The sequence below is a fragment of the Petaurus breviceps genome, unplaced genomic scaffold (assembly GCF_028583685.1).
Source record: "Petaurus breviceps papuanus isolate PSGF00001 unplaced genomic scaffold, PetGlider_PUasm1.0 90779, whole genome shotgun sequence".
Taxonomy (NCBI): Eukaryota; Metazoa; Chordata; class Mammalia; order Diprotodontia; family Petauridae; genus Petaurus; species Petaurus breviceps.
In genome coordinates, this window is record NW_027187344.1 from 3,440,739 (window position 1) to 3,468,294 (window position 27,556).

Here is a 27,556-nt window from a genome sequence, read left to right on the forward strand (position 1 = left end):
TACACAAAATCCCACCTTTTTATTACAGCACATGGTACTGTCAGATGTGTAAACAAGAGTGTGACAAACGGGAAAATAATGAGGCTGAAGTATACAGTCATGCCATTCACAGTTCTGGACCATGAACTTTAAAGATACAAAATCGCCTTTACATTGAAAAACTTTACATGTTTTGAGTTTTGTTTTGTTTTGCTTTCCCCAGAAAGACTTCAAATGTGCTGCGAACTTCTACAAGCAGGAATTAATGATTTTGGGGGGAAAAAAGTAGACAACTTGTGATATAATAGTATCTATTAAACATACATAGCGAGAGGTGAAACTATACAGAAGATTAAAAGATATTTCACTACAAGGTCAGTGAAACTGGGGGATAGAAAGCCAAAAACTTACATGGTTGTATTTGGTCACAGAGTTAGAAGTGGGTAAGTGATACCTTTTAAAAAATTACAGAACATTTAGTTGAGGAAAAATTCATGATGAAATGAAATTTATCCTTCTGTAATAAAAAATTAAAAATTCAGGTTTTTGCTGACTCGATTTATACACAATATAGATTGAAACTCTTCCTTTGACAGCATCAAGAGAGTTGACAAGAAGCATCACCAAAGTCTTTTGGGACCTTCGAGTAATACAAGCAAATTTTTTCCCCTTAAAACAAAAAAATAAGAAAAGGATCCATTTGTCAAATAAGGCAGATGCTGCCTCTTCTCACCAGGCTACCCATTTCAGGGAAGAAAAAAGGGGATTTCCCTTTAGGCTAAGAAACCATTCTCAAATATCTTAGTTTCTTGTCTCACAGGATCTACTTCTTGATACAGTCTCTAACATGATATCGAAAGGGCTTAACAGTCACTCTTCCAGAGTTTAATTGTTTTGTCATTTTCTAATGCAGCTGATGCAATGATGTTTTCTGTAGGGTGACAAGCTGTTGAAATCACAACATCTGGAAAAAAAAAAAAAAGACAACTCCGTTGTGTGCAAGCTATTCATGTATGGTCCTCAACTGGCAGACGTGACTCTAAGTTGTCCACTAATAATTCATGGGGGTCCTGCACCCTTTAGTCTACACTCTTACTCTATTCTCCCTTATAACCAAAGGGAACACTTTTTTAAAAGTTGGCACTCAGATCTTTGGTACTTTGGTCCAAATGAAATTATCTGATTTTTGAGAGAAGACTGAAGGGGGTGGAGAGATGGAAAGGGAAAGAAAACCACACGCAGTCAGTTGAACCTAATACTATCCTCACTTTAAGAGCATCATGTTCTAAGTAGAGCTAAAAATGGACAAAATGACATATATTCATTTTGATTTTAGAAGTCAACAATTTTTTTAGCCAACTCAAAGAGCATAAAAAAATTCTTTATAAGGAGCTTAGCTTTTATTTCCTTGTGCTTAAAAGAAATTAAGACCTACTTCAAGCAAAACCCTTTTGTTCCAGTCTCTCCATAAATACAAGAAATGAACACATCATGTGAGTTGTCAGGACATGAGAAAAGCAATCAGTTACAGGGCCTCTGTATATAAAGTGCATGAAGCATGAGGACCTAAAGGAACAAAATATCAAAAACTTAAAATATAATGGTCAGAGGAGTTAAGTACTAACTGAATATCAAAGATAAAAACAGCAAGCTTTGTAAGTCCTGAATCTAAACCCCAACTTGTTTTGTGGACTTAAACTTGTCTGTGAATTAACTGAGTAAATAGGCACTTTTATGGTCAGCGCTATACCATGGATAGTGGAATACAAAGAAGATATGATTCCTCATAAAACAAACACTTTTAATAGGGACAAAAACATAATAGAAAAAACCAGGTATACAATTATGTGATAATAACAAAGTATAACAGGAATCGAGAGAAGAAATTGGCAGGGACTAGAGTAGTCAGAGAATGTTATTTGTGGGAATGGAACTAGACTTTACAGAAAGATGAAAGAGAAAGATGTTTGATGGAGAAGGGAATAGTGTAACTGAGACAAATCACAGTAAGCAAAGCTTGTTCAGGAATTAATCAAGCAATCTGCCGAACTAGCTCTGCATATGAAGGGACCAAAATGTTAAAAGACTCAAGAGTTAAAGAGATCCTGTGAGATGGAACTTTAAGCTACTTTTAGTTTAAAATAAACTTTTACATACACACACAAACTGAGAACACTGAACGTGGCCTGGCCAAAGGCAGAGGGAAGAGAATGCTTGTTTGATGCCTTAAATGGTACAGAAAGAGCAAAAAGGGAAACCATGGCCAAGAAAACACCAATTCTGTACTTAACAAAGTGGGTGACAAAGTGGGTGCACAGCTGTCACATGGTTTGAAACAAACAAAATGAAGATTTGATAGTTTAGGAAATCTTCATTAGCAAAAAAAAAAAAAATTGTGTTCTCACCTGTATGGCCTTGTAATTTCTGTACGATCTCTTTTGTCTGAAGGTTCCAAATGTAAACCAGGTTATCTTCTGACCCAGACACAATCCACTGTGATATAAGGTGGTAGGTAGGGTTAGAAAGATTAAAGTGTAGAGAAGTTATTTTCCCCCAAATTTAAGTCATTAATTATTAAGCTCGTCTTTGAAGACTCATTTCATGTTATTTGCAATGTATCAAGCCTGAAAATCACATTCTTCTAGCAGGCTTAATTTGCATAACTAACTGATAGTAATTGCTAAATCCAAAGCTCTCTGATACTTTAGACAATTTGCCTTCTTTGGGATTTATTCAGCTTTTTACACAGCAGAAAATAGTTTCCCTTTCATTTTTATATACTTATATACATACATATCTCCTGTTAGAAAGTAAGCTCCCTGAAAGCAAGGAGTTTTTGTTTTTGTCTACCTGGGGCCAGGTACACAACAGCCCCTCACAATGAGTAACTTCATCTATTACAGAACAGATATTTTTCATAAATCCAGTTATATGTATTACAAAGAAAGGTATCCACTGTCATCTAAACTTTCTACCATCACTTATTTAATCTCTCAACCACCTTTCAAAGACCCAAAACCATAAAAATAGCCACATGAAACATACCTTTCCACCAGTGACTGAAAAATTAGCAAAAATGCAGTATTTCTCATTCTTGTGACCAGTGTATGTCTTCAGGCACTGAAAGAAAAGAAAATTCTCTGGGTTATCCTAGACTTGAGGAAAAAGTAGCAACTTGCCCCAGAACTTATGTTAAGTTAGTCATGTTATTCTTTTTTTTTTTTTTTTTGCTTTTTGGAGGGCAAGTGGGGTTAAGTAACTTGCCCAAGGTTACATGGCTAGTTTTGTTTTTTTTTTGTGGGTGTTAAGTGTCTTAGGCCAGAACCAAACTTGGGTCCTCCTGACTCCGGGGCTGGCGCTTTACTCACTGTGCCACCTAACTGCCCAAGTCATTTTATTCTTAATTTACTTTGGACTAGTCAATCCTGGACACAGAGTTCAAAAGTAATGATCATTATCATCAGAGTTCCATCTGTCTGAAAGAACCATGTCATCTGGTTTATTTATCTTAAAGGTTTCTCGATCTTCCAGTTTGTTAATTCCACCAAGCTAAGTCAGGCAGTCTATCCATGTCAACAGATGTTTTTTCTTTCCTATTTTTTCACTACCTAGTGAAGTCAATAAACATTCATCAAATGCCCACTACATGCTAGCTACTGTGCCAAATGCTGAAGATAGACACTTCAGGATTCTCTCTTCATGCAACAAACTGACAGCAGCATATCACCTAACCTTTGGAAGGGCTCCTTAAAAATAACAGTAGCTGACATGTAAATAATGTTCTAAGTTTCACAAAGCTCTCTGAATATGTTATCTTATTTCTGTACAGCATTCCACTGAAGGACCTTTGGTCTCTATTAGGGACCAGGAAGAAAACTATAGGCAGAAAAGCAGAATTGGGTAATTCTTCAACTTCGTGGACATTTAAACTTTGGTCAGCACTGTGCTGATGTGACTGGAACCAATTCAAGTCATTTTGCATTTTCTAGAGCATTCTTCAAGCATATTTTTATCCTGCTCAAACTAGCCACTCAAGTAAACTGGCCCTAGTAATGTTTCAACAGCCAAGTCTTCTCTAAGCATAGCTATGCATCCACTTCTTTATTACTTACTCCTAAACCTGAAACTTTGTACTTAATTACCATGTAAATATATCCTCCACCAAAACCCACAGAAATAAGAGATGACCTTTATTTCTTAAAAAGTTATGCCAGATAGCACACAAGTTAACAAGATTTTAAATACTGGAAACATGATAGATTATTTTATCTAAGATCAGCTCTTATAAGGTCAGGAAAGCTCATTACCAGGTTAGCCACAAGATGCCAAATATTAAAAATCATCTAAGTCAGAAGGGTTCCAATACACAATGGTGGAGAATACTCACACAAATTAAACTACAGATCCTTGAAATGGTTTATTGTGTAGATATGTTTGTTATCTCTCACAGCTTTTATATTTAAGTGTCAATCTGCAAAGTTAATTTTTTTGGCAATGTGGCCAACTCTATAAGGCACCTAGCTTTCACTAAGATTTCTCCTTCTAACCTTGTGGCATTATCATATCATGTAACACCCAAAGCAGGAAACCTGATGGAATGATAGTTTAATTATGTCTTTATAATTTATCCAATTTAAACAAGTGCTTACCTTCCCCTTGCTGTAGTCCCATAGCTTAAGAGTGCTAGAGATGAAGAGAAAGTAATGAATCAATTTTGATTTTAGGTCAGTTTCTCCAATTAAATTTGTTTCTTATGCTGGTCTATTTAAAAGAAGACTTTCTACTAAAATAATAGTACTTATATTTGAGTTTTACATTTTGCTTTATAATTAGAACTCTAGGATTATAAACAAGGGTGGAGAACCTGTTTTGATGTAACTCATTCTGTAAAAATGAATAATTCAAAATTGCCCTCAAACTTAAAAATAAACACTTATGCCTAAAGGCTTAGATAGCTAATTGGCTTATAACATTCATAAAGATCTCAAAGCAGAGGAGCTTCCTGATATTATGAAGAAAGTAATTTCCCATAATCATGATTACTATTCAGCATATAGCCTCAGTCATTCCAGAAACGTTGGGAAAAAATTCAAGAGAACACATTTCATAGTAAACATATCACAGGTCTTAATCAAGTCTGTCCTGTAGCAGGAAAAAGATGAAATTCCTACCTTAGAGGTATTGGCCAACTTTTAACTCCCAGTCAATGTGAATCTGCTATACTGCTACCTTATCCTACTCATTCAAGTGTAATCAAGAAATCACAAAATCTGAAAGTTATTACAAAGAGTAAAGTGGCTGTCAAGCCTTCTTACCGTTAGTCTTCCCAATCTGTAAAATGAAGGGGCTAGACTAGTGCTAATTTTTCTCCTAACTCTGATATCCTAAATTTTAAGAGCTTATCCTAGTTTTAAAATAATTTATTCTCATTTATGTTTGATTAACATGACTATTGTAAGAATCTTAATATTGGTATTAAGGAAGTAAATTTATTTTCTTACAAACAAAAAAATGCACAAAATACTTACTTGTCCAGAGTTGCAGCAAGAATGTATTTACCATTTGGAGAGAATTTCACAAAAGACACAGGAGGATTATCATCATCTGTATTAAAAATGAAAATCTTAAGACACATTTCAAATGTTTGGTCCAATTACTATTGGACCAAATTCTATAAATTTTGTATAAGATGCCACTAATAGTATTGAACCTTATAGTTTTGTGGCTTCTTTCAAAAAGAGAACTTAACTCTGCCTAAAAATACAAAAAAAAGGGGGAAAGGTTAGATTTATTCCAGTTATTTCCTCGATCCATTAAATAAGCCACTTACCATGGACAGAAAAAATAGTCCTGAAGTTTCCTACTTATATATTCTTTAAGAAACTAATCCTTTGGGGCGGCTAGGTGGCTCAGTGAGTAAAGCACCAGCCAGGAGTTGGGAGGAATGGCCAGGAGTTGGGAGGACCTGAGTTCGGTTCCAGCCTCAGACACTTAACACCCACACAAAAACACTAGCAGTGTAACCTTGGGCAAGTTACTTAACCCCAATTGCCCTCCAAAAAGGCAAAAACAAACAACCCCCCCCCCAAAAAAACCTAGCTGTGTGACCTTAGGCAAGTTGCTTAAGCCCAATTGTCCTCCAAAAATTAAAAAAAACAAACAAAAACAAATCCTCCATTTGTCTTAAGAGCAAATTATTATTTATAGATCCTTGTGGAAACATTTTAACTTCAAAAGTGCAGAAGTTTAGGATACTAATCACCTCTTCCTGCATTCTGCTTTGCCCCAGCTTCTAACATGATGGACCAAACTCAAACTGAACACCTTTTATAGCTTGGGAGGGAGGAACTAGTCCTTTGGGAAAAATAATCAATGACTTTTCACTCAGGTTCTGTGGATTATTTTCCTATTGGGCATTACATACGAATTATCCCATCTCTGTCTCAAATATTCTGGGTCTACTTAACACTACTATTGAATGACTGAAGCAGTATGGGGATAGTGGATAGGTGAGGAAAACCTCAGTATATATCCCACCCCTGACCCTTACTAAGTGACCCTGGCAAGTCACCTAAACCCTCAATACCAGTTTCCAAAACTGTAAAATGTGTGTGTGTGTGTGTGTGTTTTAGACTAATATCCTTTTAAGGTCCACCTCTAAATCTAGGATTCTAGGAATGATTATGAGGGAAGGATAAAAGCACTGGCTTTTAGACTCAAATAGCTGAAAAACGTCAGTTAAGAAATGGTTGATCTTGGGGTGGCTATGTGGTGCAGTGAGGGGCAGTTAGGTGTTGCAGTGAATACAGCACCAGCCCTGGAGTCAGGACGACCTGAGCTCAAATCCCGCCTCAGACACTTAACGCAAAAAACTAGCCATGTGACCTTGGTCACTTAACCCCAATTGCCCTCCCTTCCCACTCCCAAAAAAGAAAAAAAAAGAAAAAGAAATGGTTGATCTTTAAATATTAATTTTTTTGTTGTTTTTGTTTTGGTGGGAATGAAAGAGTTGTGGTTAAGACCTGTGATTCTATTGTTGTGGCAAACTCCCAAGGCAAATTCCCTCTATGGGAGATTAACCACTTCAGTCACATTTGCCTTTGAGAGTTTCAGTAATTTGCCCACTACCTCACAGCTACTATGTGTCAGAAGCAGAATTAGAAAAATGCTTCTAACGTCAAGGTGACCTTCTTGCTGCCTCATCACCCTGATTTTCTGTATAATCCAAATGTCACAATATCACTTAATCCTCTAATTCTCTGAACTGAAACATTCAAGTTTTTTCCTCATGAGAACTGGGGTCTACCCTACTATTCAATATCATAAGGCCACTAACTCTCATACTTGATGACTAATCTTACCCTTTTACTTACAATCTATTTTGAAAGTGAGAAAGTTTGCCCAGAGTGCTAGTGTAGTATACATGCTCACCCTCAAAAAATAGTGAAACACATTTTGATTACCAAAGTTTCTGATAGATTTAACATACCAATTGATCTTCAGAACTGAGAGATACGTTGTAAAAGGTATGAAGAATTCAAATGCAGTGCCCTATGATAGATGTTCATTTAATCCTATCTATTCTATTTCATAGTGCTTGGCACAAATGCCAATTATAGTAAATTACCAAATTAGAGTAAAACTTCTATGACTGGAACTAAGGACAAAAAAAATATATCTAATTCTTAAAAAACTTTCAAATCCAACAACAAAATACATAAGAAAGATAAAAGGCTAGCCTTGGTTTTAATGATTTTTTAAATCCATACCCAATTGTCAATAGGGCCAATGAAAACAATACTATAAAAAGATGTTCTTTTACAGGCAGTTCTAAAAGGAAGAAATTAAAGCTATCTATAGTCATATGAAAAAATGTTCCAAATCACAATAATTAGAGAAATGTAAATTAAAGCAATTCTAAGGCTCTACCTCACACCCAGATTTGCAAAGTTAACCAAAAAAACAAAAATATAATAGGAGTTAGTACTTACATGGTACTTAAGTTAACTAATTCGAACTTCAAGACGATCCTATGAGGGAAGTGCTGTCATCCCCTTTTACAGATGGCAGAGAGAGGTTAAGTGACTTGCCTAAGGTCACATAGCTATGCAAGTGAATGAAGCTAGATTTGAACTCAAATCTTCCTGACCCCAAATCCAACATTCTATCCACAACTATGTGGCTCGCTGGCCACTAGGTGCCTAAAATGACAAATAGTGGAGGGACTGTAGCAAAAGCAACACAATGGTGGAGATACAAACTAGCATGACCATCATAAAGCAATTTGGACCTAAATCCAAAAAGTTACTAAATGACCCAGAAATACTTCTACTAGGCCTAAACTCCAAGGAAATCAAAGAAAGAAGAAAAGGTTGTATATGTAAAAAAAAAACATGTATACAATTCTTTTTGTAATGGCAGAAAAAATAGAAACTAAGGGAGTACCCATCAATTGATGAATGGCTGAACAAATTATAGTAGATAAGTGTAATGGAATAGTACTGTTACAAGAAGTTTGTAAGAAATGAAGAGAAGGGGGCGGCTAGGTGGCGCAGTGAATAAAGCACCAGCCCTGGAGTCAGGAGGAACTGAGTTCAAATCCGATCTCAGACACTTAACACAAAAACTAGCCTTGTAACCTTGGGCAAATCACTTAACCCCAATTGCCCTCCAAAAAAAAAAAAAAAAGGAATGAAGAGAAAGTTTCAGAGAAACTTGGGAAGACTTAAATGAACTGATGCAGAATGAAATGAGACCCAGGAAAACAATTTAAAATCATAACATCAACACTGTAAAAACAATTTAGAAAGACTTGGAAATTGATCAACACAATGATTAATCATAATTTCAGAAGAATGACGAGGAATGCTATCTACCTCCTGATAAAGAAGTGATGGATGCAGAAAAAGATATATTCTTGGATGTGACCAAAATGGAGATTTGTCTGCTTAAATATGGTTATCTGTTGCAAGGTTTTGTTTTTTCAAGGAGGAAGATAATGCAGATGGAAGGGAAAGAAAAAAACGCTTGATAATTTTTTTTAATGAAATTTAAATCTTTGGTAGACAAAATTTTGACCATAAAAATGTTAAAATAGATCTTCACTGAAAACCTGAAAACTGATCTCAGAAAACATGCTAATCTATCAGGAAAAGTAAGTGAAGAATAAAAATCGCCTTTCATTGAGCAAATGAAAACACTAGGACTAAGCTGAGGAAGCCAGATTCACCAAAGAGTGTGAGTTGTTCAAAAGCATTTTAACTATGTTAATGATATTATCTGAGATTCACGTTGAGACTATCTGCCAAAACATCTGCATAATAGCAACAGTTCACAAAACAAGAATGCAAGCTTCTGTTCTCCATCCCAAGCCCTTGTCCAAACTCTCCAGTCAAAATTTATGAGGTTTCCATATAGCATAGTACTGGATATTTCAATGCAAGTTAGTTAACTTTATAAAAGTTCACAGTAAAAAAATTAACAAAAATAAAGGTAAATTAATTTAATAAAAGGATAAAGGCTAGCGTGTAGAACTGCATCAGGAGCAAAGTAAGGTACCTCCTGTTTTTTACCTAGGAAGGAGACACAGGCCTTAGAATGACTACATTTACTCAATCATCAAGTTTATTTACAGAAAGAGTGCATTCCAGTAGGGCTTTTCAGAATCCTTTTGTTTTCGTAATCCCCTGAAGCCAAGCCTATGTAAAATTATTGCAGTAGGCAATTTCTTTTGGCTCCCCCTTATCCCAACTCTTAACATCCTACCAAAAGTATTAGCTGACAAAGATTTTAATAGAGTTCGGATAGGGAGAGGGAGAAAGATACAGAATGAGTGCCTGGAGTGGGATTTGAGCAGTAGGTAATATGGTACATCAATGCATGTTTGTTTTTTTTTCATACAGGAACCACATGAAAGTATTAATGAACATTATTATAATATGTATGGAACAGAGAAGAGTTGGAAAATACAGATTAAGGGACTGACACAGAGCACTGAGGAGGTGTAGATCCAAGAATGGACCAAAATATTTAATAAAGAATTCAATATATGGAAAAAGAATAAAAACCGTGTTTTGTTAAGTTTGGCTAAGAAGAGAAAAAAGAAGAGAATTCGAAAGCATATGATTTTGCTTGATTTCAAACATGTATTTTCATTTTTCAAGACAAATTTTTACTCAAATGTAAAGGTCTTTCATAAGTAAAGAAAGGGAAAGAGAAATCAGCACGGAGGCTTAGGAAGACATATAGATGATATCAGAAAATAAACAATGTTGGAACAACCCCAAGAGCTACTAAAAATTAATGGTGTGGGAAGAGGAAAAGAGAAGAACATAGACAACAATAACAGTGGTGTCATGATATCACAGGCAAATAGCATTAAGGAGTAACAAAGGATAAAGGAGAGAAGAGACCATTAAGTTGGGATAGGAGATGATAACTAGTGATCTCAGAAACATACTAATCTATCAGGAAAAATAAGTGAAGAAGAAAAATTGCCTTTCAAAAGACACATGGGGTACCAGTTGCACTGACAAATTGTTAAAGTATTACTTACTTCAAGATCAGAGACATGGGGACTCAGGAGAAGATGGAAGCTCAGGGAGAGATTCTATGCCCATATCAGGTCTTAAGAGGGCAAAGGTCAAGTCATTCTCACCTTTGTATCCCTTGAGCCTAGCAGAGCATTTGCACATAAATGTCATTTGATGAACTATAAGCTATGTTCCAGATACAGAGTTGAGAAGGATGACTGCTGGAGGGAGAAACTAACAAGAACTTTTTCAGGTAACAGTCAGAAATGGAGGTCATTTGAAATAAAGATTAATTTTCTTTTGTTTAACCTAAAGATCCAATTAACCCCTAGGGAAATGAACAGGAAAGTGGAGGGCAGACACCAAAAAACCTCACCAATTTTAAATTTGACCTGATTTAGCTCCCGGGAGAGATCCACCAAACTCAGACCCAAGAAACATCAGTGAAGAAGTTGGGAAGAGCTAAGAGAAGTCAAAACCAAGCTCTCTATTTGCATTTCAAGCTACCATGCTAAGAACAGCTATTATCTTAAGATTTCTTTTTAACTAATTTCATTCTTCAGAAGAGAAGTGTTATGGAGCAGAAGCAAAACAGAACAAAAAAAAATTTCTCAAAGAATCATGAATCACTAAATTCAAACAAAAGTAAACTTTGTTTACTTACCAATAAGTGTTTTTAAACATTGACCTGATGCTGTATCCCAGATTCGGCTTTTCAGGAAAAAACAACCAGTGCGTTAATATAGGTAAAAAATCGAGTCTTTTAATTTTAAGGATTAAAATACAAGCAAAAAACAAACCCTAAATTATTTTAGTTTTTAATACATTAAATGAATAACTATTAAAAACAAGTAATCAAATGTAAAATTTGCTCTGTCTCTTTCCAGTTATGAAATCCTACCATATTTGACTTTGACAATTACTTAGTAAGTGTACATACATGCAGTTCTGACTGATCTCTTCACAAAAGTCTTTATTTCTTCAAATGCCTTATTATTAAAATTGCTCTAAACTCTTTTGTAAAACACCTAACATAGTCAGCCATTCTTGAACATTCTTGAACAGTCTATTTTTCTGCCATTACAAATAGTGCAGCTGTGAATATTTTTATAAAAAATCTTTTTTCCTTTTCAGTTTGTTGCCTTTTCTTTATACATTTGCCAATTCCTCTTAACTACCCACCTCCTGAAATCGAACTATATTAAAACGATGGTTAGCATTTATAAAGCAATTTAAGATTTGCAAAGAACTTTATATCCGGGTGTCAGATACTTAACACCCACACAAAATAAATGGCCCTGTAAACTTGGGCAAGTTACTTAACCCCAATTGCTTAAAAAAAAAAAAAAGCTTTATAAATACCTCATTTTATTCTCACAACCACCCCTGGTGGTAGATACTATTCTTACCCCCATTTTACAGATGAGGAAAGTGAGGCTGATGTTAACTGACTTGCTCCAGATCAAATTCACATTGCCTGTGCCTGAAGCTGCATTTGAACTTAGATCTGCCTGACTACAGGTCTAGCATTCTAAGCAGTACACCAACATGGCTGCCCCCAGCAAAAGAAAAAACACTTGGTCAAAATCAACTAACACTGAAATTCTATCTGGCAATGGATTCTGTATTACCATCCATAGCCCCCCACCTGGGAGCAAGTGTTCTCCTTGCCTATTCATTAATACTCTGCTTGACTTCTTTGATGTTGTTTCAGTATTGTAGCCATTTTGTAAATTCTATTCTTGGTTCTTTTTTCTTTACTCTGCGTCAGTTTGTACAAACATTCCCATGTTTCCCTGAACTCATTTTTTCATTGTTCTTGGTATTATATTCACATATCACTATTTGTTCAGCCAACCCTAGTTATTTTCTTGCTACCAGAGTATGCCACAAACACTATTAAACTCAGGATCTATCATTCACCTTTATGGAGTACATGCTCAATAATGGGTCTGGCTGGGACAAAAGATAAGGACCCTTTTAGTACTCTTTTTCTCATGTGACTCCAAATTATTTTTTAGAATGTTTAGACCAATTCACAGGTCCCCAGTTAGTGTGATTTCTCACAGTGAAAGTTGTTCTGTTTATTGTCTTTGCCAATTTTATAAGACTTTAAGGAAGAAGTGCTATGCAAGAGAATCAAAGTGTTGAAAGGTATTCTGACTTGTTTCATTTAATGTTTAATTAATACAAAGGTAGAGCACCTGTTGTCATAAAATTAGTTTTGGGGCAGCTAGGTGGTGCAGTGAATAGAGTACCAGCCCTGGAGTCAGGAGGACCTGAGTTCAAATCTGGCCTCAGACACTTAACACAAAACTGTGTGACCCTGGGCAAGTCACTTAACCCCATTTGCCCTACATTACCCTCTCCAAAAAGTAAAAAAAAATTAGTTTCACTTTTGGGGTCATTCTATGTGCTTCTGGTAGGTGTTAGGGGATAGCTTAAGGTTGTGCTGATTTGCTTTCTACTAATTACTAAGGAATTTGAGGAATTTTTTGTTAACAGCTTACATTTTCACTTTTAAATACTTTTACCCTCATAATTGGTCACTGGAGGAATTTTTTTAATCTTATATTTAACAGTATATTGGATTCTGGATCATGTATTTAGACTTTGAAAGGACCTTAGAAGTATAATTCAACTTTCTCTTATAGATGAGGAAATCAAGAGTCAGGGAGGTAAATGACTTGCCCAGGGTCATACAAGTAGGAAACAGCAGAGACAAGACTCAAATTCACATCTCATAATTCCAAATCCAGTACTCTTTCTATTTAATCACGCCACTTTTTGTCAAACCTGTATTTTTCAGTGACATTTTAAGTATCACCCATTGATTTGTGCAAAGAAACTGTGTTAAAGCAGAGGCTAATAGAAAGGTTATACTTACCAGAGGCCATCGTAACTACTCGACACTATCAAAGATCCATCACGATTAAAATGAACCTATAATTGAGGAACAGAAATAGGAAACACTTAAAAACGAATCCATTCATTTATGGACTGTTTCATAACAAAATAGTTCTTCAGGGTTATAATTCTCATACACCTGAATAGCACTTATGTACAAAGTGAGATCAGAACCCTAATTTGGGTAATAGTTTTAAAAAGAAAAATCATGAATTTGTGATTTTATTTTACTATATGGTTCTCCAGATTACTTCTAAATTAAATGATTATTACTCATTGCCCAACCATTTGTTCTACAATTCCAGACACCGTGGAACAACATCGTTGTCAAACAATCACCCCTGGGTCCCTTCCAGATGCTCTTTCCTCCCTTAGCTTTCAAGACAGTTCTCTCTCAATTTTTGGTTCTCATTCTAGACCAGTCCTTTAGAGTGTCCTTTGCTAGATCATCCTTCTCTTCATGCCTTCTAAGGATGTTCCACAAGGTTTTTTCCCTTTGTTCTTTTGTTAAATCTTATCAATTACCATGGGTTCAACTATCATCTTTAGGCAGATGATTCCCACATTTATATATCCAGTCTTCATCTCTTGAACTCTACTACCACATAACTCCCTAAAAGATATTTCCATCTGGATGTCCCACAGGAAACTCAAACTTATGGTCAAAACTTAACCTGTTGGGGGGGGGGGGGCGGAGCCAAGATGGCGGAGTAGAAGCACAACTTTCCCGAAGCTCCAGCTTCCACCCTCCCCAATCCATGTAAAAAGGGGACTCTAAACAAATTTTGGAGCTGCAGAACCCACAAAAAATAACACAGAGAAGCTAACCTCCCGCTGAGGACAGCCCGACAGGAATCCAGCGAGGGGCTCTGGGAGCCGAGCCCAGCCCCACGCCAAGGCTTTAGCCCCAGGGTGGGCCTGACCAGCCACAGCCAAAGGGACTCCAGATCAGCAGCAGCTGTGGCCATTTCCAGATTTATCAACAAATAGATGTGAAGGACAAAGTGAGAGGTCAGTACAGTCTGGATGGGACCAGTAAGTGGGGGTGCATGGCTTTTACCCTGGGGCGAGAAGCCTCTGAGACCAACGCACAGCCAGCCAGTGCGACATGGCAGCTTCAGCTCCTGGCCTGCAGAGTGTAGGGGGACCAAGCACCAGCCTGAGGGGTAATCGCTCTTGCTTTAACCTTCCTGGATCTGGATTTCAGTCTAGGGTGGAGGTTCTAGGGTGTGTGTCCAGCTTGCCAGAGCATGTGAAGACCTCAGAGAGGGCACCCATCTAATACCTCCCAGCAGCTGAGAAAACTCCAGCATTTGGGACAAAAGCTCCCCATCTGGTGGCAGAATCCTACTGTGGCAAAAAGCCCAGGGGTCAAGTAATTGAGTGGCAAAATGAGCAGGCAAAGGAAACAAAGCAGACAGAAGATTCCAACAATATACTCCTATTTTGGGGACAAAAAGGAGCAAAGCATGGAACAAGAGGAAAACAGTAAAGTCAGAACTCCTGCACCAAAAGCTCCAAAGGAAAATATCAGCTAGTTACAGGCCATAGAGAACCTTAAGAAGGATTTTGAAAAGCAAATAAGAGAAGTGGAGGAAAAATTGGAAAGAGAAATGAGAACAATGCAAGAAAATTATGAAATAAGAGTCAACAGCCTGACTGAAGAAAATAATACCTTAAAAAACAGACTGACTCAAAGGGCAAAGGAGGCTCAAAAAGGCAATGAGAAGAATGCCTTAAAAAGCAAAATTTGCCAGATGGAAAAAGAATCTCAAAAGCTCAATGAGGAGAATCATTGCTTCAGAATTAGACTGGAGCAAATAGAAGCTAATGACTTTATGAGAAATCAAGATGCTGTTAAACAGATGCAAACAAATGAAAGAATAGAAGGCAATGTGAAATATCTCATGGGAAAAACCACTGACCTGGAAAATAGATCCAGGAGAGATAATTTAAAACTTATTGGACTACCTGAAAGCCATAATCAAAGTAAGAACCTAGAAATCATCCTCCAGGAAGTTCTCATAGAGAACTGCCCTGATGTTTTAGAACCAGAGGGCAAAATAGAGGTTTAAAGAATCCACCGATGACCTCCTGAAAAAGATCCCAAAAAGAAAACTCCTAGGAATGTAATAGCCAGGTTCTGGAATTCCCAGATTAAGGAGAGAATATTACAAGCAGCCAGGAAGAAACAATTTGAGTATTGTGGAAACACAATCAGGATAACCCAGGATCTGGCAGCTTCTACACTGAGGGATCAAAGGGCTTGGAATATGATATTCCGAAGGTCAAAGGAGCTGGGATTAAAACCAAGAGTTACCTACCCAGCAAAACTGAGTATCATGTTTCAGGGGAAAATATGGTCATTAAGTGGAATAGAGGACTTTCAAGCATTCTTGCTGAAAAAAACAGAGTTGAATAGAAAATTTGACATTCAGATACAAGAAGCAAGAGAAGCATGAGAAGGTAAACAGGGAAAAGAAATCATAAGGAAGTTGAACATTCTTACATGGAAAAACAATAATTTTAACTTATGAAACTTTTCTCAGTAGTTGAAGGGATTAGAAATATATATACACATATATATGTCTATATATGAGGGTATATGGGCATATGAATACATATGTGAATGTGCGTATATATGTTTACAGGTATACATAGATAGAAGGCACAGGACCAATTTAACAGGAAGGGATGATACTTAAAAGGTGAAATTAAGAGGTGAGAGGAGATGGGGAGAGACAGATTGGGGTCAACTATGTCATACAGAAGAGTCAAGGGAAAATGGTTACAATGGAGGGGAAGAATAGGAAGGCAAAAAGGAATGGGTCAACCTTATTCCCATTGAATCTGGCCTGAGGAGGGAGTGACATACACACTAAATAGGGTATCTCACCCTCCAGGAGAGTAGGGGGGGAAGGAGATGAGAGGGGGGTATGATGGAAGGGAGGGCAGGCTGGGGGGGAGGGAAGTTGGAAGCACCCACTTTTGAAAAGGGACAGGATCAAAGTAGAGAATAGAACAAGTGGGAGGTGGGATAGGAGGGAGGGAAATATAATGAGTCTTTTACAATATATCTACTATGTTATTGTTTTGCATTAGCCACGCATGTACCACCTATACTGAACTGCTTATCTTCCCAGTAAGGGTGGGTGACAAGGAAGGAAGGGAATGAATCTGGAATTGAAAGTTTTAAATTCAAATATATATGTATATATATATATGTGTGTGTGTACCATCTTACATGTAATTGGGAAATAAGATATACAGGCACTGAGGCATACAGATCCACTGGAAAAGTTGAAAGGGGTATGGGAGAAAATATGGGAGAGAGCAGATTGGAGGAGGGGATATCCTGTGGGACTGCTATTTTGGGGCGGTGGGTAGGGGAAAAATGGGGAGAAAATTTTTAACTCAATATCTGGCAGAAAAGAATGATGTAAATCAGAAGTTAATAAAGCATTAAAAAGAAAAATAACTTAACCTGTTCTCCCCATCTCCAAACCAACATCCTCCCCTCCCTCCAACCCATCTTCTTCCAACCTTCTATTTTTGTTCTAACACCACCATCTTTCTAGTCACCAAGATTTACAGCCTTGGTCATCTTTAAGTCTTTGCTCTTCTTCAATCCCCATATTCATTCAGGTGCTAAGTCCTTTGACCCTAACTCTAAATGCTATATCCATCATTCTAGTTCAGGTTATCACACCTCTTACCTGAACTTCCTAAGCCTAATTTATCTTCCTATATCTAGTCTCTTCATTGATCCTCCACGTAGCTACAAGTTAATATTGCTAAGAGATATGACCCTATCTCCCTCACCCCAAGCCTCCAATAGCCCTCTACTTCCTCTAAAATAAAAAGTCCTCAGATTAATATGCAAAACTCTCTATAATCTAGCTCTCACCTACCTTTCCAGACTTATTTCATATTACTTCCCTTCCCACATATCCCATCTCCCTCCTCTGTGCTTTTGCATGAGTAGGTTCCTCATGCATGAAATGCACTCCTTCTTCATCTTCAAGTCAAAGTATCCCAAGACTCCTTCACTGTCTAGTTCAGGTGCCACCTCTTACATGAAGACTTTCCTAATAATAACAATAGTAGTAGTAGCTAGCATTTATATAGTACCTATGTGCTAGACACTAGCCAAGCACTTTACAAATATTATCTTATTTGATCCTTAACAACAACTTTAGAAGGTTGATGCTTTTATGATGCCCACTTTACACCTGAGGAAACAGAGGCAAGCAGAGATTACATGATTTGCCCATAATCACATAGCCAGGAAATGTCTGAGGCCAGATCTGAATTAAGGACTTCATGCTCAGTGCTCTATCCACCGTACCATCTAGTTGCATTAATTTTAATCCTCCTCTCTCTCCTATCCCCTCACCAGTTATTAATGCTCTTGCCCTCTTGAAATTATTTTCATATTAATTTACTTTGAAACATGCTGCCTCTAGTAAGAATTTAAACTTCTTCCTTATAAGCAGAGATTGTAGACTCTGTCTTTGTACTGCCAGTGTATTACACACAGTTAATCAATGTACGTTGAGTCTAACTGAATTTAACTTCATGCATAAATGGACAGTTATGCCCGTTATGTTTCAGGATGAATAGTACACATAGACAAATATAACAGAATCATTTATTGATATACCTAATTTAGTCTAAGAGTCAGTAAATATTTACTATTTACATTAGAGTAAGACTATCCAGGGGTGTTCTGAAAGACCAGACCAAACCATCTGACTGGGTCTGAATTACCCTCTCAATGAAAAAAAAAGAATGCTTATTTTAGCTTTAGTCTCTTCATTTACAGCACTGAAATTGATCTACACTTCTCTTTGGAAATTAAAAACCTCATCCTCTTTCAAAGATAACTAGGTCTCATGTCACAGATATCAATAGCACATATCCCTCAGGCCCAAGAGCATGGCTAAGGCTTGTAATGGGAATGTAAATTTTGAAGATCTTCCCTGCCCCTAGGCTAAAGTGCACCTGGAGCCTGGGGTGGGAGGCTTGTTTTTCAGTAGATACTTCTTGATTGGCCAGTGGGTCAATAAGGTTGTTACATTCTCTGAGACAGGAGAAGGCTATATAAGCCCTGATGTGTAGCTTTGTTTTGGGGCTCACTTTGAGAAGTGTTCTGTGATTTGATGAAACTCTGGGCTAGCCGTTGTCCAGAGGCCACCCCCCCCCCCCCCCCCCCCTTTGAAACCCAGATGTTGTTTGGTATGGATGTAATGGTTGGATAATTTGGAAATCTGTCTACTTGATCTGTTTCTCTGACTTGATAATTCTGCCTGTGTATTCTGAAGTTCGGGGTGCTGACCTTTTTCCCCTGAACTAGGTAAATGATACATGTTTGAGTGATTAAAGTAAGCTTGTTAACCCATTTTGAGTTGCTTTCCTTTATCAAAGCAGATCCAAGAACCAGCGTTGGCAACAAACCCTGAGGACGCTTGGGGTGCTTGCCGCTACAAGGCTCTTTAGAGAAAGCTTTTTGACATTCACCTTGGTCTCTGTATCCCACCCAAAGTGGCCATTATTCCCAACACCACGCTCTGCTCACGTCCTTTTCTCTACCCGTTCTGTCTATGGAGCTCATGCCCTGTCAGGTCTAGATGAAATTCCATATATGTTCCCTGAAGTCCTTTCCACATCACCCTAGCAGCACTGTCTGCCACTCTCTTATATTTCAAGCACTTTGAAAACTGACTAAATACCTAGGCCAAGGTTCTTAATCTAGTTTGTGGTTTTTTTTTTTTAACATTTTGATAATTTTATTTCAATGTAATTGAATATAATAGGTTTCCTTTGTAACCCTGTGTTTCACATATTTAAAAAACTCTGAAAAAAAGATCTGTAGGTTTCATCAGACTGTCAAAAGAGTCCATGACACAAGCAAGGTTAAGAACCCCTTATAGTCTAGAGGCTTTCCTGGCCATGCTCATATTTCACTTTCTCCAAATGCTGTGAGAAAGATAAAAGAACTGATTAATGTTCACATAAATAAATTTGAATTACATAGTTTAATGCTCAGTTCTTAGTTTTGTGGGTTGGTTTCACCTATTATTGTTGCAATTGTATAGCTGTTTTTCAATTGTGTCCAGTTCTCCATGACCCCATTTGCAGTTTTCTTGGCAAAGTTACTGCAATTATTTGCCACTTCTTTCTCCAGCTCATTTTATAGATAAGGAAACTGATGCAAACAGGGTTAAGTGACTTGCCCAGGATCACACACCTAGTAAGTGTCTGAGACTGGATTTGAATTTATGAAGATAAGTGTTCCAGTGCTCTATCTATGGTACTACCTACCTGATCCTGGTTTTATCTCCAAGCAAATAAAAAATACTTACCTATTAAGTCCATAACCTTTTTCCCATTTTTAAAAATCAAACCTGTGATTTCATTCACATAGGAAACTCTCAATGAGGAAACTGCCTCTTGCCAATGAAGACTAGCAGCTTATAACTAGTCTTAAGAGAGTTCTCAGGAAATTGAGAAGTGAATTGTGTCCAGGTTCACACAAGCATTATGGTATATAAGACATTTGAATTCCAGGTCTTCCTGCCTTTGGGGTCAACTTTTTATCCATTGTGCAATGATGTGTTGTAATAAATTAAACTTAAATGTATATAAGGGGACTTACAGCTGAAACTGGGTCAGAATGAGCAGGCAAAGTCTTGAGGCACTTTCCTGTTTTCACATCCCATATCCTTACACTTTCATCAAACTAAAGGAGAAAAACAAACATTAAACAGTCAAGGTGGAGATTACTGCAATATTGACAACCTCTTGAATGCCTCAGCCAGCAAAATGCAATACTGATTCCCTGAAGATACCCTGTCCCCCCCATAATCTTTATTACATATGCTGACAAACAAGTTACTTGCCACAATTAAAAACTTACAGATCCTGAAACGATGAGGTTGGATTGGGGATTGAAGTTGCAGCAAAAGACATAATTACTATGGCCTTTTAGTGTTTTTAGACACTTCCCCTAAAAAATAAAAAGTATCAGACCAAGTTATTTTTTTTTCCTAAAAAAAAAAAAAATCACTATTCAAACTAAACTTATCAGAAGGTCAAGAAAAATTATATTCTAGAATATCTTGAAATTCATACTTCATCCTATACATAGGTTATATAAAATATTCACATAGTATCACAGAGCTGAACTAGCTGACCTAAGGTCCCTTTGGAAATTCATTTTACTTAGCCAGAAAGAGAGAAGGAATGTGCTCTAAAGTATACTGCTTACAAATATTAATCCCTTGTCCATCTCTCAATTATAGATAGCCAATAAATATGTGGGGTGGGAGTGGAAGGGGGAGCAATCTAACTACTTACAGAGCTAACATCCCATATCTTAAGAGTTTTATCATCAGAAGCAGATACAAGAAGATTAGAATCTGATGACCAGGCAACATCTGAGATTCCCTTTAAAAAAAGAAAAGGAAAAAAGCAGATTAATTCCCAGGTGAGACGGGCAAGAGATACTCAAAAAAAAAAAAAAAAGCATTGGTGACTTAATTGCCAGAAAAAGCTTAGCAAATGCATTAATAATATATAAGAAGAGTTATAGTCTTAGAAATATGAAGTACTGCCAAGACACCCAATTTAGCTGTTTTGTTGAAAGTTAGCAACTACTGATGAAACAGTCATGAAATGACCTGATATTTGAAATGACAGACAAAAAGTAAAACAAGCTTTAAATTAGTTCATTCCCAAATCTGAAGCCAATGAGCCAAACCTTTTAAAATGCTCTTATCCCCTTAGGTTACACGGTAAAACATCAACTTATATTTTATAATAAACCCCAAAGAGGTATTTTTTTAAAAGCCTACCAGTTTGTGCCCAGATATTGTTTTCTCAAATTTTCCATCATATGCTCCCCAAATTTTAATGAGCTTATCTGCAGCTAAAAGACAAAAATATTTGTTAGTCTATTAGAGATGGGTAATAACTTCAGCTTTCACATGGTCTGATTCAATGACAAGAGCTACCTAGGGAGGTAATAAGCAGTTGGTTATTCTCCCCACCTCCAACTTCTGGTGAAAAGTCCATACCCAAGTAGGATAACAGGTCTGACAAATAACAAAAACAGCAAAAAGTTTGCTTTGTCATTACATTTAACCCTTTATTAGATTAATGGCAAGTAGTGAAGAGACCCTTTCTAACTGTACCTGAAGTATCAAGATTAAGAGGAAAACTGTGACATTTCTCAGTGAGTACTCAATACATACCTCATGAGGTAGGAGTGTCCCTGGGAGCTTTCTGACTACAGACTGTGGGGAAAACTGATGGACACAACACTCTGCTTTAGTTCTTCATTTCACACAATGTGAAGAAAGTTTCTGCTTTACATCTCAGTATGAAATGAATCAAAAAGGATTTAAATCCCTATCTGTCTCCATTGCCTTAAGTAACTAAGACCTAATTTGATGATTTTTTGTTTTTAGGGGTAATTCTAAAAACATTACCCTTGTTATCCAGATTGCTCTGGATAACAAGGGGAGTCAAGAATAACCACACTTAAAAGAGTGGTTATTACTAAGTTCAAGTAAACCTGGAGAGAGATCTTTAAATAGAATTCCCTAATGTGATGTTCCAACATTTTTATCAATGAATAAGGATGACACACGCCTGTCAAGGGTTCAAGGCTGGGAGTGATAGTTAATATACTGAATGACAGATTCAGGATATAAAAAGATCTGACAAAATAGAACAAATGTCCAAATCTATTAAGGGTAAAGTTAATTGGAATTAGTTGTATACTTGGGTGAAAAAAATAGAACTACAAAAGTAAAGGATGAAGATATGGCTATGCAACAGTTCATTTAAGAGATCTGGGAGTTTGAGGAAGACTAAGTATTACATGAGCCAGTAAAATATGGCAAATGGAAAAGGTTAATTCAATCTATAATTTCATTGATCTGGCACTCTAACCAATGCAAACAGAAATCATTCTTTGCTTTAGCGGACAGTACTCATGAGTTGCTATGGTTAAACCACCTGGTAGTCCACCTTCTGGCCTTGGCTAAACTGATTCTCAGATAGGCTTTAAGATCTATATACAGTCTTCCCAACTAACTGGGTCAGGCCTGACAAGAGTTTGAGCTCTACTGATAGTTTTCAAAAAGACAGTCACTTCCACATACTGAAGCATTACTTGGGTCTAACTCTAGCAGAGAAATGCCATCTTAGCCTGAACACTATTCTTTAATGCACAGAACAAAGGAAGAAACCAGCATAAAACATAAGAAGACTCTATCTGAAGCGAAGCTCTATATCTAAATCTGGACATAATTTTTTAAAGGCATCTTATAATTATGTCATTGGAGTAACTGAATCTCAACTTAAGATGTTCAATTTAAGACCTGGAGGGTGATGCATAACTTTGATGTTACCTATGACCCTGTACAAATCATTTACCCTTGCTGAGCAAAAGATCCTCATGTATAAAATAAGGGTTTGGACTATATTACCTACAAGATCCATGGAAAGTTCCAGATATAATATCCTAAGATAGTTTAAGGATTAGCATGTAAAAGTAATCAAACTTGTTTTCTTTGGTTCCATAGGGCAGAACTGGAGACAAAGTGTTCAGAGAAGCAGATTTATGCTCTATATAAAGAACAAATAACAACTGGAGCTAGCCAAAAGTGGAGTGAATTTTCTCAGAACAAAGTGGATTCTCCCTCAAAGGTTTTTTAAAACAGGAGCTGGCTGAACAATAAATACAGTTATTTTATAGAGTTCCTATTCAGACAGGGATAGGCCAAAGTAATCTGAGGTCCCTTCAACTCAGAACATCAGCAATGCTGACAAGAACAATTTAATATGGAAGGGTTGCTAAATCAGCAGTATGTCAAGGACTGAAACCCCAGCCTCAATTTTCTCAACAACCAAATTAAGTAGTGACATTACATATTTGAGATTATACTTACAAGAACTTGCTAACCATTCTCCATTTGGACTAAATTTTACCGAAGATACAGCTTTAGTGTGTCCTGCTAGTGTGAACTTTAATGCGTAGTTTGGCTTTACAGGTGCAGGCTAGAAAGAACAAAATTAAGTATAAGAAAGTGATCAAGGTCAACCTAGTCAGATCCTTACAAAGTTGGAATGGGTACAAAAGTATTATTGATGGCACTTTACTTTGGTGGAAAAAGAGAAAAAACAATTTTCAACAATAATAGTAAGTGGCCAAGAGATCAACTCCAGTGTGCTGGTAAATATTTAATAATCTGTTCTCTGAGAAAAAAAAATGTGTACATGACACACTTTTAAGTTTAATCTCTATTATTAACATTTTCCCTATCACTTTGTCTACATAATCAACAAAACAATAAAGCAAGGCCAGATTTACAGCATTAACCAGATTTTTGAGGTATAAATACTCACATTGAAAATTTAGCAGTTGGCTCAGTTGCTCTGAGCTTAGCTCTAACACACCCACCTTTGGATTAACCTTACTTCAATATAAGTCTTTATATGCTTAATTTCACCTAAAAGTACATCAGATCTTTTAGAACACACCTTGCTCTGATTGGTCGATGAGGAAGGTGTAGATTGTGTTTTTGTGGTTTCTGCCTCTGGTTTCTTTTCTTCAGTTGCCATGGTTCTGAAACTATCAAGTCAGACTGAGGGTGCTTAGGGATGAAGGGATGATCAACCAGAATGCTTCAATAGTAAAAAGAAAACCTGTGTTCAGCAATTTGAACCTGTAAGGGGAACAAGAAGTGGGGACAACCACTATTAGAGGAAATTTTATTTAAAATAGCAATATCTAGAAAAAGTTAATAATAAATATTTAGCCATAATACTGAACCCTATCATACAAAACTTCTCAGGTTAAGGATAAATTTACAAATGAAATAAATTCATTTAAAGAAAGCATATAGTAATCCTAAATTTCCTGTTCCTACCTTTCAGTTTATTATTCATAGCCAAGCCACCCTTGAGCTATCTTTGCATTCCATACATAGTAATATTCCAAATGATGGAGGCATTTTTCATTGTTATTCAAGTCTAAGAATGCTGTTGGGAATAGCTGAGATCCAATTATTTCTTTAAAGATGATTTTTTTTTTGCTTTTGGGCAATTGGGGCTAAGCGACTTGCTTAAAGTCACACCGCTAGGCTAGTGTGTCATGTCTGAGGCTGCATTTGAATGCAGGTCCTCCTGACTCCAGGGCTGGTGCTCTATTCACTGTGCCACCTAGCTGCCCCTAAAGATGATTTTTAAAGGATTTTTTTTTTGTTTTTAAATTCATAAGATTGATAGGAAACTAGGATACTAAGTGGCAGGAGGAAAACTAAACAGCAGGATATAGTAGTTTGAGAAGTCACCCAGATTCCAAGACACCCACCATGTGAAACAAGTTAGATACACTAAAATACAAGCCTAGTGCATTTTCAAAGTCTTATGGTTGTTATCTGCTGCTACAGCTTCCATACTATAGGCTTAAGGATGTTTTCTAGAATGTTTCCAGAATGAGCTGTGAAGCTCATTTGCTTATGAGACAACCAGGAAACAGCTGAAAAGTGCAAGCCAGAGTCAGCTTTGTGTTGGAATTTCAACTGCCTTGCCTTCTGTAGCAAAGCTTGAAATGCTGCACCAATACTCTGCAATCAAGACTCATACTGCAGATGAAAAAAAAAATCTCTACTGCAGCTCAATTAGATTTCAGCTTAACAATGGGAAGTATTGAAAATCTGTACTGTAAGTAATTATTTCACCTGCCTCTTGGATCAGTAGCTCTGAATGTAGCCTCAACACTAACTTCCATTATTTGCCTACATCAAGCATATAACAATTTAATGAGAAGAGGTAAATGTCTATTTTTGAAACCTAGTATTTTTTCCATTAGAAAACCAAATTACGACACTGGAAACTGTAATTTCTCTGTTTAATTTATATAGAATAAAGTCTAACTTAAGTTTAAAATGTGTTATAACTTCTGGTAGCTCTAAGGGGAAACAAGTCATTAAAAAAACAATACTACACAGGCCAAAGAGTCAGTGAAAAGAGAAAGGTAGAGGTAGGAGAGAGGGATTACATCATAATTACCCACTTTACAAGTCTTTAGGCAGACCAAAAAACACAGGTATCAGGCCCACAATTAAGGTGTTTTTCCCCCATACAAAACCCAGAGGTTTTAATTAGTGACCCTAACCCCTAGTATATCTAGGAAAGGTTTAGAGGACAAAGTGTAAGACTTGATCTGAAGGAAAGGAAGACAGAATGGCATCAAAGGGATGAAGAGCAAAAAATAACATTTAGTAGATGGCCTAGCCACTTAAAACAATAGCAAAATATTTGAGTGGGGAGAAGCCAGGAACACACATGAGGACTACTGGTTGAAGAAATGAAAAAAACACTCCCTGTGCCCTCAAATGCATGAGCTAATCTCAGGTGAAAGGCTCTGGTAAAGCCAGAAACCCAAGTCCCTGAATGAAAGATAGATAGAAGAGCCTCAGCCCCAGCGGGAGAAGTGATCATTCCCAGGATGTGGCTAAGAGAGAAAAGTGTGATTGGGTGGGGAAACAGAAAATGTGCAATTAGAAAGGTGGAGATCCCTGAAAATAGGGGAAGCCCATCCTACAGTTTGACCCAAAATTAAGGGTTTTGAGAAAGGGGATGGATGAGGTGCAGTAAAGTGGGCCATGGCTGCCTGGGAAGAAGATACCATGAAGGGATCCCTAAAGAAAGGAGAAGCCTGCTCTCTATTCACACCTAATTGTTCACAGAGTTTTTAGAAGCAGCAGACGAGTCAGAGTAAGGCCAGGTTGTCTGAATAAAGGAGTAGAATGGGGAAAAGGAACAACTGAAAGGGCAGTTACTGAAGAAAAAAGGAATGCCACCCTCTTAGTCTTCACCTGGATGTTCCAGGATCCATTTTTCTTATGTGTGGTAAGGGGCAATAATGGAAAACACTTGGGGTTTGGCTGCTTAGAGGTTAGGGTGAATTCCAGATAAAAAAGGTAACAGAACTAGTGAATTCCTTCTGAGTCCAAGCCCAGGTGTTTCTAGATGGAATAAAAAAAAGGTAAAAATGGGGATTCAACTGTGTAATGAAGCATTCTGAATTCAAATCTAGGTTTTTCAAAGTAGAGGGTTTTTTTTTGGGGGGGAGGGGTTTAGAGGCGTAGCAAATAATGTGGACTATATGACTAGGTGAAAGTGATCTGTCCCTATTGACCTGGAAAAAGGGGTGGTCGAAGATGCTTTCTGAGTCCAATTTAGAGGTTTGGGAGTAAAAGGGAGATGGTGCAATTAGGCGAGAGAGGTAAGGAGGTAATTGGGGGTACCCTCCCAATGCATGGAAAGCTATTTCTAAAGGTGGAGGAGTGGGGGAAGAAGAAAGACAACTGAAGCTTTGGGGCTTGCCTAACCTGAAGATACAAGGAAGGAAGGAGTCTTGAAGAATGGGGGGCACCGCCTTAGTCTTTGCCAAGATATTTCTGGGAAGATTGGGGGAGACGGTGAAGGAAGAATGGGGAACAAACTCGGGCCTGTCCTTCTGGGGAGGAGGAATGGGGAACAAACAAGGTCCATACTTAAGGATCATGGGGTAGGGGGAAATGGGAGACCATCGGCTGTTAGCTGGAGGAGGGGGTGAAATGGGTAGGCAAAGAGCCCCTGCAGGAAGGGGGTGCACCCCACTCCCTCTATGCACTGCAGGCTGCATGGGGATGGGGGTGGGAGGCACAGGGGCCTCGGAGGGGGGCCAGATTCTCCTCGCAGAAGGGGTGTGGGAGGGCCTTTGAGGGGCGCACCCCAGGCCGGCGAGCAGGCGGCCCAGGCCCGTCCCCCGCGATCTGGCAGGGGGCCGGGGGCCGGGGTCCGGGCGCGGCCGTTCCTCCGGGCTCGCAGGCCCAGGCCCAGGCCCAGGCCGGGCTCAGACAAGGGATGCCGCCCACCGCGGGCTTACCTCACCTCCGCTCGGGGCGAAGCCTCATCAGCCGCCGCCACTCATGAGGAGCGCAGCGCGGCTGGGCCCGGGCGAGGACCGACGACCAGGCGCCCGCCGGGACGAAGTGGAGGTGGCAGCGACAGCGCAGACTCCTCCTCCCGGCGCCAGGCGGGTAATGTGGACAGGAGACTTCCCCGGGCGCATGCGT

General features: G+C 37.9%; 1 protein-coding gene across 2 annotated transcripts; it reads right to left on the reverse strand.

The window, feature by feature from the left end:
- WDR5 (WD repeat domain 5) lies at positions 1–27,556 on the reverse strand. Of its 2 annotated transcripts, none has more exons than XM_069069229.1 (14): positions 27,372–27,556; positions 23,970–24,154; positions 23,378–23,486; positions 21,275–21,348; positions 20,778–20,867; positions 20,338–20,427; positions 20,077–20,160; positions 13,399–13,454; positions 11,176–11,222; positions 5,508–5,583; positions 4,629–4,662; positions 3,025–3,099; positions 2,385–2,472; positions 1–943 (listed from the first exon to the last, which is right to left on the reverse strand). In XM_069069229.1, exons 2-14 carry the CDS (start codon positions 24,048–24,050, stop codon positions 843–845), a joined length of 1,005 nt encoding a protein of 334 aa, XP_068925330.1. In that variant the 5' UTR covers positions 24,051–24,154; positions 27,372–27,556; the 3' UTR covers positions 1–842. The 2 variants fall into 2 exon arrangements, with proteins under 2 accessions (XP_068925330.1, XP_068925329.1); XM_069069228.1 differs by having other exon boundaries at positions 27,367–27,556.

Excerpts from the sequence above, each read along its gene's own strand:
- WDR5 (XM_069069229.1), bottom strand. The coding sequence starts at position 24,050 with ATGGCAACTGAAGAAAAGAAACCAGAGGCAGAAACCACAAAAACACAA. Across the intron at positions 23,487-23,969 it reads CATCGACCAATCAGAGCAAG|CCTGCACCTGTAAAGCCAAA; the intron begins GTGTGTTCTAAA and ends TGTTCTTTCTAG. Across the intron at positions 4,663-5,507 it reads CTTGCTGCAACTCTGGACAA|CACTCTTAAGCTATGGGACT; the intron begins GTAAGTATTTTG and ends CTTCATCTCTAG.